This window comes from Miscanthus floridulus, chromosome 11 (genome assembly GCF_019320115.1).
Source record: "Miscanthus floridulus cultivar M001 chromosome 11, ASM1932011v1, whole genome shotgun sequence".
Lineage (NCBI taxonomy): Eukaryota > Viridiplantae > Streptophyta > Magnoliopsida > Poales > Poaceae > Miscanthus > Miscanthus floridulus.
Window position 1 is genome coordinate 64,373,920 of NC_089590.1, and position 12,404 is coordinate 64,386,323.

At 47.3% G+C, this 12,404-nt stretch overlaps 1 protein-coding gene and 1 pseudogene across 1 annotated transcript; both read left to right on the plus strand.

Annotated features, from left to right (window-relative positions):
- The first annotated feature begins 1,150 nt into the window (after positions 1-1,150).
- On the plus strand, positions 1,151-4,241 carry LOC136491003 (uncharacterized; annotated as a pseudogene).
- On the plus strand, positions 4,140-11,359 carry LOC136491004 (uncharacterized). The gene is made up of 6 exons (XM_066487210.1): positions 4,140-5,161; positions 7,575-8,275; positions 8,556-8,748; positions 8,959-9,023; positions 9,130-9,340; positions 10,454-11,359. Exons 1-6 carry the CDS (start codon positions 5,012-5,014, stop codon positions 10,799-10,801), a joined length of 1,668 nt encoding a protein of 555 aa, XP_066343307.1. The 5' UTR covers positions 4,140-5,011; the 3' UTR covers positions 10,802-11,359.
- The last annotated feature ends 1,045 nt before the right edge of the window (positions 11,360-12,404 follow it).

A 12,404-nucleotide genomic window follows, 5' to 3' on the forward strand; every position in this document is an offset into this window, starting at 1 on the left:
GACAACACCTGAATTTTTTTATTCACATGAATTTAGATCATAAGTTCTAAAAATTTGTGACAACGTACATCTATATATGCATATGCATCGTGGATATGTGTTGTTTTAAATTTAAGTATAATTTTTAGACCGTTTTTACAATTCCATTAGAGATGTAGTTTACACTGAATATATAGATAGCCAAAAATGCAGTATGATATTGAATATTTTCTCATGAATCCCAGAATTTGATAGTCCATTTTAAAACAGCATGTGGCAGTTGGCAGGTCCGAGCCGCCGTCATTGACACGTTCACGCGGAAACCTTTTTTTAAAAAAAAAATATCCAAACATATTTTTATAGTAGACCTATTTAAAAACATAAATGTTGATATTATTTTCTATAAATTTGGTTAGACTTTATAATTGTTTACCAGTCCTAAATCTAGAATTACACAGTGATCGGAACAGAGGAAGTACACGAGTTCTCTGCCCGGTTAGCTTCGTCCCTAATCCCTATCCAAGGTCAGGTGAGGTTGGTTGAGTCTGTTGGCTGTACACTTCCTAACACAACGACCCGGAGAAGCAAGGCAGCGAATGAACAGCTGCAGAGTGCAGGCGCAGCCGCGCAGCTAACCAGAAGCGATACGAGACTAGTTTTGTTAACGTGCATGGATAAAAATCGCGGTGACGCAACGCGCTTGTAGCGCAGTGGTGAGCGCTCCCGGAGGCCACCCACCCGCGTTTGAATCCCAGCTGTGGATCGGCCGGGCGTGCCACCGGTGGGTTTTCTCCCCGTATTTGTTTCGTGCAGGTCCTGAATACTCGTGTGGCGCTACAATAGAACTACAACATGTCCAGCCTCTACGAGGCTCGTGGTTTTGGTGGTTTCGATAATCTCCAGAAAGACGTTTGAGGTGTATAGATTGGAGTTTATAGGAGTGTGCATGTATAGTGGTGTGAATATGAATACAGATACTACAACTTGTACACTGAAAAGTCAGCAGGAGAGAATGGAAGTCAGTGGAAGCTCCACCCACGTACGCGACCTTCAGGTCAGCAGACTCAGCACGCGGCCAAGGCGACAACAACCAACCGGCGGCTGGCCACCGTTCGTCTTCAAAATCAAAATGCTACAGTATCTGATCCCGACGCTGCAGTGAGCAGACGGCACGGAGGGAGCGGAATGAGTAGGCATGCGGTCAGCATCAGCGATCCCGTGGCGACGATACCGAGCCGCCCTGCATCGCGTCGCGGTCTTGGTTGATCCATGCGTTCCCCTTCCCCATCCTTCCTACACGCCCAAACAAGCCAGGCACAACTGAACGGCCGATCAGGAAATTGAATTCAGGCACATGAGCTCGGTTACCGGCTTACCGCGATAGGGAAGCGGGGGAGAGAAAAGGGACCACGGCGTGGTGTTTTCGTCGCCTCGGCCCTCGATCATGCGTCTGTTGTCAGCTCGTCCTCGCTCGGCGAACACCGGCCGTATGCCATCTGATTGAGGGACGATGGAGGCCGCGGCGGCACCGAAGGCGTCGTCCGGCTCGCTCGGAGCCTGGCTGCTGCAACGCCTTATTACAGCGGCGTGTTCGTCGTCTTCGCCGCGCTCGTCGCCGGAGCTCTCGTCTCTGCCTGCTGGATGTCTGTCAGCGCTAGAGTAAGGCTCCCAGGCTCCCAGCAATACATACTTGTTTCTTTTTTCTTCCATGGCACACTTTCTCTTCTGTGATGTCCGTCTCTTGATCGATTCTTGACTCTCGACACACATGGCGAGCAGTAGTTGGGTAATCTGTTCAGCCATATGCTTAGTTGGTTGTTGAATAACCACGCTACGTTAGAACAGGCGCACGGCTGCCGACAAGTTTCTGTCGTCGCACAACCGAACCTGCACACCCGATTGTCAAACCCAAAACTCCGTTCTACGATTTTTCTTCAAGAAAAGGTCAAGCTAAAAGAATAGTGTGTATGAATTGCTTCTCTTCTTACAACACATATATGGTGCATCTTATGCAATTTTTTTACTGATTCTAAGTTACAGGTCACTCCGATCACTCCTGTCGCCACTCAATCCATAGCACACAACGCCGCAACGGGGCCGAAGCCAGCGCCGGGTCCGCCACGGTTCACCGGCGTCGTCGGCGCGAGCACGAACCAAACGCCGTCCGCGGCGGCCAGTTCCGCGCCACCGCCTCGAGAGGTGCCAGTGCCTGCGACAGCGCCACCCGCCCCGGCGCCCGCGGAAGCAGCCGCGCCGCCGCCGGACTGCCCGTCCTACTTCCGGTGGATCCACGAGGACCTGCGGCCGTGGCGCGCCGCGGGGGTCACGCGCGACGCGGTGGAGGGCGCGCGCCGGTTATTCGCGCCCAAGTTCCGGGTCACCGTGGTCGCGGGCCGCCTGTACGTGGCGCGCTACGGCCGGTGCTTCCAGACGCAGGCTGCGTTCACGCAGTGGGGCATCGTGCAGCTGCTCCGCCGCTACCCCGGCCGCGTCCCGGACCTCGACCTCATGTTCGACTGTGAGGACCTGCCCGTCGTCAGCGCTGGCGACCGCCACCAGCTGGCCCAGGCTCCGCCGTCGCCGCTGTTCCGGTACTGCGGCAGCGAGACGACGCTGGACATCGCCTTCCCTGACTGGTCATTCTGGGGTTGGTAAATATATACGCACGTTGCCGTTCTTCGCCATGACCATGCATGATCATGTATGTTCGTAATGCTCCTTAATCTCTCGAGTCACAAAGTGCTTCGTTCTTCTTTGAATTTGAAAGGCCTGAGCTTAACATAAAGCCATGGGAAGCGCTGCGGAGGGAGAGCAACGAAGGGAACGCCATGGTGAACTGGATGGACAGGGCGCCGTACGCGTACTGGAAAGGGAACCCCAAGGTGGGCGCCGAACGCCTGCTCCTCCTCAGGTGCAACGCGTCCGGCAAGCGTGACTGGAACGCGCGGGTATACGCGCAGGTACAACTCCTCCCTGAATCGTCCAGGCGTGCGCAAACACACTCGCCACGGCATGGCACGTGACGTGACACTGACACGGGAGGCTACAACTTTCAGGACTGGGGAAAGGAGGTGCGGCACGGATTCAGGGGATCGGACCTGTCCAAGCAGTGCACGCACAGGTAGAATCACATGAGCTTGCTCTCCATAACATCACAGCTAGCAGCTGCTCACATTTTAGTATGCTTTGCGCACGTGTGCGCAGGTACAAGATTTACATCGAAGGTTTACGTGTGCGCAGGTACAAGATTTACATCGAAGGTCAGTAGGTACAAGATTTACATCCTGGCGTGCGACTCGGTGGCGCTCATGGTGCGGCCGAGGTTCCACGACTTCTTCTCGCGGGGGCTGTCGCCGCTGCGGCACTACTGGCCCGTCCGCGGCGACCGCGGCATGTGCCGGTCCATCAAGTACGCCGTGGACTGGGGCAACGCTCACACGGACAGGGTACCTTCCCCGATCTACTTCACACCTTCCGTACCCTACGAATTCCGAACAGAGGACCAAACGCTCTTGTCTGGCAATGGCAGGCGCAGGAGATGGCAGGGAACGCGAGCAGGTTCATCCAGGAGGAGCTGACGATGGACCGCGTCTACGACTACATGTTCCACCTCCTGACAGAGTACGCCGGGCTGCTGCTGTACAGGCCCGCGGTGCCGCGCGGCGCCGCGGAGGTCACTGTCGAGTCCATGACCCGGGGAAGGCGGGGGCTGGAGAGGCAGTTCATGATGGACACCGTGTGTGAGGATCAGCAACTTGGAGGATGGGAAAGGAGGAGCAGAGGAAGAACAGCAAGCAGTTCAGAGGACAGGATTGAAATTAACAGAATGTTTGATACAATTTTTGTTCACCATTCTCTCTCTCTTGCCTTGGATACATATACTAGTGCCTACGCCGCTCACAAGAATCTGCATACTTCTGGTTGGGCCGCCGGATCCGCTTGGGTTGACCGGAGCTTGGCGAGCCATGAGGTGGGCCTGAAGGAGTCGTCGTGGTATCAGGCCCAGCAGGGAGTGGGGTGCTGACACCGTGGTGGCCAGCGCGAATGGCGAAGGCCCCTGCAGGCTGCAGGCGGCTTACAGTGCCAAGGAACTAGAGGCGCTGCGAAGAGCGAGAGAGGATGCGGTGAGACAAGTGGAGGCGTGGGAGAAGTGACGGTTGACAGTTGACACGCGTAGAGAGTAGGAGGTATGGAGGAACCTCCAAATTTGGTCAAAGAAATATAGAGCGAATTTGTAAAGTAAATATCCTTTTTTACCGGTATTCTAAAGTCTAAAATATGGGCAAAGACGTTTAGCGATCTCTCTCCTCAAACAAAATAACGGGCTAAATCAAGCTACAGCAGCTAATAACGACTAAATTGCTACTACTCCCTCCGTCCCAGAATATCTGTCGTTCTCGCTTCCCGAGAAACAACTTTAACAAAATATATATTAAAAAATATTATTATTTATGGTACATAATTAGTAATCGGAAAGATCTTTAAATCTAGTTTTTTAATAAATGTATTTAGAGATACAAATGTTGCTAGTATTTTTTACAAATCGAGTGTGGCACGAAAACCGGAAACGACAATTAAATCGGGACAGAGGAAGTATGTTATATGACCACGAACCAGCAGTGATAGTCCACCTATCATTATCGGGTGTGCTATTATTGCTGGTTGAAGCCACGAACCGGTTGTGATATACTGTCACCCTGTCGCAATTCCCAAATGCATCATACATGGACCATGGGGGCGATCACAGATTCACGGTTGCCTGCCTACTAGTGCTAGCGTCCTTTCCCCGGTGCCGCCTCGCGCACTGCTTGCCCGCGCAGGCCTCAGAAATAAAGCCGTCGCCCTCCGCGCCGTTGGGGACGTCGTAACTGAGAGCTCACGAGGGCGCTCGGCCCAGATTACTAGTCCATTCTTCCAGCAGCAGCAGAGGAAGCACAGTCTGCCTCTCCTGACTCCTCTGCTTTCCCGCACCCCCGCACCCGGGTCGGCCGGGCGCGCGCACTCACCGTCGCGGCTCCGGCGGCCGGCTGCCATGGCGACGGCGGCCCCGGCAGCGGCGGACTGCCGGGTGCGCACCGTGCTCGCGGCGGCGCTGTCGAGGACCACCGCCGCCTTCCTCTTCCTCTCCATCGTCGGCGTCGGGGTGGTCGTCTCGGGCCGCTGGATCACCGCCACCACCGCTGTGAGTCCACGCTCTCTGATTCCTTCTTGTCGTGTCACGATCGGCGCATCCTTTTTGTTGCGGTGCTGCTGCTTCTTCCGCATGATCGCGAGAATCTCCCTCTTCTTCTTTTTCTTTTTTCTTTTGGACGTTAGAAAATGATTTCTTGTTACAAACTGAAAAAATTGACCAGCGATGGAATAATAACTTCCTTTCTGAGAACAATAGTACACGAATTAGCTTGCTATATTTTGAGATCAGAACAAAGCCGCGAGTGGTTTTGGGTATTTCTAATTTCGGACGTGGAGGCGTGGAGCTGGCGGTTTTCCCTTTCTAGCCGCGCGCCTTGCTGTTGAGCTCTGTTTGGCCTGCAAATGGTTGCCGCGGCAGCAGCCAGCAGAAAACCCTTGTGTGCAGTGCACCTAATTCTAAATTCTGCATTGCGTTCACCGGGCTGACTTGGTAATCAAGGCCACAACACAACATGACCTAGAGTTATTTTCATGGCCTTAGTTGGCAGAAAAAAAAAGTTTTTCCTCCATAATTGCTGCATGATTGATTAGTTCTAGACTTCCCGTAGCTCAGAAAGGAGTGAGCTAGACATCCAAAGTCTACTCCCTCCGTCCAAAAAGGGGAGACGCTACGGGATACATACGGGTCAAATTTTCTCAACTTTGATTAAATTTATAAAAAATACGTGCAACATTTATATCTCAAAATAAGTTTATTACAAAAGTATATTCGATAATCTATCTAATGATATTAATTTTGTATTATAATTATTAATATTTTTTATATATAATTGGTTAAGGTGAAAAAAAAATTAACTTCTCGTGACAAAAAAACGACTTGTATTTTAGGATAGAATGAGTATTCCTTTATCTGACTTTATTTATTCTATGATGATGAATCGTCGTGTAGTGGCCACTAAAGAAAATGAGAGCGACTGGACGAGACTTATAAGGCGGCGGTGCGTGAACGCTAGGGGACCCCAGATCGAGGGAAGAAGCGGCTTGCTACTTGCCTTGTAAAAAGTTTTTTTAAAAAGTGCTATAGTTGTTATTACATCGAATTTTACGATATGTATATGAAGCATTAAATATAGATAAAAAAAACTAATTACATAGTTTGGTTGAAAATCGCGAGACGAACGTTTTGAGTCTAATTAGTCCATGATTAAATACTAATTACCAAATAAAAACAAAAATACTACATTAGCCAAATTCTCAAATTTCACCCAACAAAACACAGCCTTTCTCAGTCCGGCGAGCTCCGCGCCCCCTACGGGCCCTACCCACGCCTTTGGCCGCCGGCGCAGAAAGACCACTAGGTCCGTAGGTAGGCTAGCGGCTAGCTAGATTATACTCCGTTTCTGTATTCTGTTTTGCCCGGCACGTCACGGTGCTCGACATCGACTGCTCGTTCGTGCAGACGGATTGGTGCGATCACGGGAGTTCGTGTAGCGGTGTAGGCTAGTCGTCGCTAAAGAACGGGTTCAAGTGGAAAGAGAGCGCGCGAAATTGAAAGGCCAAGAGGCAAGGAGCGTTTGTTCACGGCTCCTCACGAGCAGTTCACATCACATCACAGAGGCAAATGGACCCTGCAAGCTCGCCACGTCTCTGGTGACCAAGCGGATATGTGCTGTTTGTTTTGCTGAAATTTAGCTAACGCTGATGCTTATACTAATTTATTGTAATTTATTATGAGAATAAAATACCGTTCCTTCACTAAAAATTACTCCCTCCATAAAAAAAAGACGGTTGTTCTAGCTTTGAATGTAGACAAACACTTATCCAGGTTCAAAGCTAAAACAACAGTGACGGAGGGAGCTTGCATGAATCCTCGAGAATCTTGCTCCGTCGGTTGCTTTCTCCGTTGGTCAGAAACGGCAGCATTCGTCTGCTGGTGGAGCAGCCAGCTGCGGCACACGCCGATTAGGATGGGCCCTCTGTCTAACATCTGGATTTCTATTGCACGCTTATTTGCTCACTCATACTAAGGCTAACAGCGAATAAAAATCATTAATTCTGAAAGAAAAATAATCAAGAGAAAAACAAAAAAAAAAGATATTTACAGTCATTTATTATGTAAGAATAAGAAAAAGAGGGATTAACAACCCGACATGTAAAGAAAGGAGATATATTCGTGCGAGAGAAAAAAACTATACAGGAAAACTCTAATTAAATTATGCAAGCAGTTGAAAGAGTCTGGTTTAAAACTAAATATTATTATGCTCTAACAAGTTTTTTTTTGAGGATCAATTATGCTCTAATAAGTGCTGACGAGCTCAGCTAATGTCCTGTGCTAGCTCATAATTGGGCTTGCATGACCGAATCACATCTGCATTGGGCCTTAGGGCCCAAATGGTTTAACATTCTAATGACTTCTTTTGGGCCAAAAAAAAAATCATCGCCTTTACTCTTTGCCGTTGCAGGGACGCCTGAGCCTAACGCGCCTCCCCACCACCGCGGCCGTTCCCGCCGCCGCCGTACTCCACCACGCTGAAACGCAACAGCTACAACCGCCGCGCCCGTCCGCACCACCGCCGCCTCCTACCCCTTCCCGACCACCACCTCCCTCCTACTCCATCTCCTGCGCCAGCTTCAACCTCTCCAATCCCGCCAAAGCGCCGCCCAAAACCTCCCAAACCCTCGCGCGCGCGCTCTCCTCTCCCTCCATCTGCCCCGCCTCCCCCAGCCCACCCCCGCCCTCCTCCTCCTCCTCCGCCGCCTCGCCATCCTCCAACAACTCGTGCCCGTCCTACTTCCGCTTCATCCACGAGGACCTCCGCCCATGGCGCGCCGCGGGCGGGATCACGCGCGCCATGCTCGACCGCGCCCGCCTCACCGCCACCTTCCGCCTCGTCGTGCTCGGAGGCCGCGCCTACGTCCAGCGGTTCCGCCCGGCGTTCCAGACCCGGGACCTCTTCACCATCTGGGGCGTCCTGCAGCTGCTCCGTCGCTACCCCGGTCGCGTCCCCGATCTCGACCTCATGTTCGACACCGTCGACTGGCCCGTCGTCCGCGCCCACCTCTACCGCGGGAAGTATGCCGAGATGTTGCCACCGCTGTTCCGCTACTGTGGGGATGATAAAACGCTGGACATCGTCTTCCCAGATTGGTCATTCTGGGGATGGTAATTCTACTTGCTTTGCTTGTTTGAATTGCACATTTTCGGTCTAAATGGGATAAATTGGGAACTGAACACCAAAAGAAGATGGCACAAAAATGTATGTCAATTATATGCACTGTATCATGGCTGATAAGCCAGGCTGATAAGTTCAAGCGAACAGGGCCAGTTCGATTAATACTAATGTTTTCAGTAATAAATTTTAAATCCGTAGTTTCCATACCTTAAACTTAGATGCATATGAAGTACAACGGTTCTAATGATACTGACTATCCTTCGTTGGCAGGCCAGAGATCAACATAAAGCCATGGGATGCCCTGCAGGAGGACTTGAAGGATGGTAATAACAGAGTGAGATGGATGGATAGAGAGCCTTATGCTTACTGGAAAGGGAATCCATCAGTTTCTGCGACACGTAAGGAACTGGTTAAGTGTAATGTCTCTAGTACACATGATTGGAACGCAAGGATTTACGCTCAGGTAACTTGTTTTTGTTTGTTAATTTTTCCATCCCTGCAATAGGGATCCTTGGAGAAAGTAGAGTCCCTCTGTTCCCCCCTAATAGATTAAAATGGTTCTCTTCGAACTTAGTAAATACTATTACATGTTTACTTCTGTAACTGTTGCTTTTGTGGATAAATACTGAAGATATTTATTGTCTTACTTTATTTTTGGTTTTTTGGGACTTAGGACTGGTTCAAGGAGAGCAAGGCAGGATATAAGGACTCAGATTTGAGTAGTCAGTGTGCTCACAGGTTTGCCTTTTTTTCCTTGTTCTTGTTGAGTTATAACAAGTAAGGAGTTACATAGTTCTATCAATAGCACTTTATGTTCTTAGCACTTTTGCTCAACCGTTTACAGGTACAAGATCTATATTGAAGGATCAGCATGGTCCATCAGTGAGAAATATATACTAGCATGTGATTCAATGACCCTGTTGGTTACACCAAGATACTATGATTTCTTTTCAAGGTCACTTATGCCGATTCAGCATTATTGGCCTGTTCGGGATGACAATAAATGTGCCTCCATAAAATATGCTGTTGATTGGGGCAATTCTCACAAGCAATTGGTACCTTGCATCTATCTATATTTTGTCATATACATTTGTAGGCAATTTTTTGCAGTTCTAAACATTAGATTTGGAAATAATAGTAATAAGCTCCGCTTGTTACTAACTGAAATCCAGTTGATATGCAGCATATGGTCTATGGTGTTACTGATAGAGTTTGGTGTTACTGATAGAGTTTGGTGCAAACAACTTCTGCCCATAATAGCGTGCACTGAGAAATCAACCTGGGACCTTTTGTTGAAACATAAATAGCATAAAAATCCACCATGATGCAAAACATGGCAGAACATAAAATGGAGCAAGCAGATATATAATATTTGAGCATGGGATTAAGAACTTGAAGGGCGGGCCTGGTGCAAGCGGTAGAGTCTTACCGCCTGTGACCGGAAGGTCCCGGGTTCGAGTCGCGGTCTCCTCGCATTGCACAGGCGAGGGTAAGGCTTGCCACTGACACCCTTCCCCAGACCCCGCACAGAGCGGGAGCTCTCTGCACTGGGTACGCCCTTTTTTATGGGATTAAGAACTTAAAGATACAAGTTTTTCATCCAACACTAGTTTTTCATTCAAAACTGGAAGTGCCCTACTTTTCAACTTAGGCTGGATAAGTATCTACCATTCAATGAACACTTGTTTCACTAGGCTTCTCTCTACTAACAGTCATTTTTAGTTTTCCACAGAGTTAAGAAAACTTTTAAATGGTACTACCTCTGAATCTTATACAAAACAAATGGCCTAGGCCCTAGGATGCATGCTAATAAAAATGCTTTAGGTATGCCCTAGGATTCAAAACTCGGGAGTCGGGACCACTATGCTAATAAAAATGGTTTAGTTTGTCAAGCAAAACTTTACATTACCATCATCAAAAGTACTTCAATGGTAATATAGTTTTATGAATTCAGTATATCTTAGAAAAATAAAAACTCAAGGTGAGTGTTAATGTTATAAACAAACTACTAAATTGGACAGGTGGCAGTGATTTTTTACTTGCACTGTTTAGAATTTTTAGCGTGCCTTTATGTTGCAATCTCTTAGATTGTTCCTCTACCTTTGTGAGAAATATACTATGTTTTTTCTCAATTGAAATACTTTTCTCATACTCCAAATCTTTCATAGGCACAGCGCATAGGAAAGCAAGCAAGTAATTTCATTCAAGAAGAGCTCAGTATGGACCATGTTTATGACTACATGCTTCATCTTCTAACTGAATATGCCAAGCTCCTAAAGTTCAAGCCCACTAAGCCACCTGAAGCTGTTGATGTCTGTTCAGAGTCTTTGGTCTGCCAAGCTGAAGGCCTCGAGAAGAAGTTTCTTATGAAATCCATGGTGATGTTTGCTCGTGATGCAGGCCCATGTGATCTGCCTCCTCCCTTCGACCCTCATGAGCTCAAGTTGCTAAAGCAGAGGAAAGAAAATTCAATAAAGCAGATTCAAATGTGGGAGCAAAGAGATTTAGGGTCTTAGATAACCCCCTGCTTTTTTTTTCTTTCAATCGCAGTCACACATAAGACCTAATTTGGAAAGCAGGGGGAGGTAAACCCAGGAGAAATGGTTTATTCAAATGACATCCCCATGGATTGCTCACCCTGGGAAAAGTGAGGGATCCTAAGGCGATTTGAGTTTCCAAACTAGCCCTAATTGGTTGGTGTCTTATAATTTGGAATGGGGGGAGTATGATCTAACTTAGTGTCATTGAGGTGCGACCAAATACCAATTATTCATTGGCTGAAATCAACGTAGAAGAATATAGATAAATTGAGCAAGTACCCATTCCTTAGGTATTTTTTCGTATAAAGCAATGGTTAGCTACTTAGCTATAACCATTTTTCTGTATTTAATTTTGTTTTGATTGGCTTTACTTTGTAAAGCAACTGTAAATGTTACACAGAAATAGTTCAACAACAATTATGCAGAATATATAATTCTTAGCCAATATTCACTTCCTCATTGAGATTGGATGTCGTAGATATCTGTGCTATAGCTCAAAAAGAAGTATTGCAATGTGAACTCCTGGGTGTTCTTGTACCGTGGAGAGTTTGATGGAGCATGTCAAGGGTATCCTCTGGGAGTTTAACGCATGACCTCTAGCTAATTAATTTTACTTGAGATGCTCTCTTTCACTGGTCACTGGCATGGTAAGCAACTTTGCTGCTTCCACAGCTTAACACAAAGAAGAACTTCACCAGTATTTTTACCCTGCAGAAAACCCTTGAATCGGTACTCTGATAGACGATGCAAAGGAAGGTGATGCCTTGTGAACATTTCTGGTCCATTTATGATTTGCATCACTGGGATTTCCGAAGCCTGTGTCAGTTTCTTAAGAGTCAATCCAATTGCAGGTTTCAGTTCTCCACTACATCAATGCATTGTTTTCTTTGCATTGATGTCAGGTAAAGGTTGTTACTACTAGATTTCTTTGACGTCTTCCATATATCAAGTATATGAACTTGCCTTGCTCATGGCTTTGGTTGGAGTGAGCTCTGAAATCTCACCTTGGTGTCCACGCCTACAGTCCATTGTGGAAAAAGGGCTATGCAGCATAAGAATATCTAGTAGAGTTATTTGGAATGCTTTACATACTATTTTCTCAACAGTCAACAAGCTCGTAGTCAATGGAGAAAAAAAAACAGAAGCGTAATTTCTTTGAGCCTTCTTCATTAGTCCCCCAAGTTTGATGTCAAGTATTTTTTTCACCTTTTACTGTTCTGTTTGCTGCATTATCCATTACATTGCATCCAGACTGCATCCAGGTTCTTGTAGAGATTATCAATATCTAGCTACAGTGACATGGTCAAGATCATGACGTCAGTTACTCTATCCGCTCCAAGTTATAGGTCACTTTCTTTGTCCGAAGTTAAATATGGTCAAGTTTTTAGGAAAAAAAAATATATTAACATCTGTAAGCTCAAATAAATGTACTGTCAGAAAATGTTTCAAGATGGGTTTAATGAATCTAATTTTGGTGTTACAGATTTTGTTGTATTTTTCTATAAATTTAGTTAAAATTAGAGACATATGACTTATGATAAAACTGAAGTAATCTAATTTGGAACGGAGCAAGTAATTC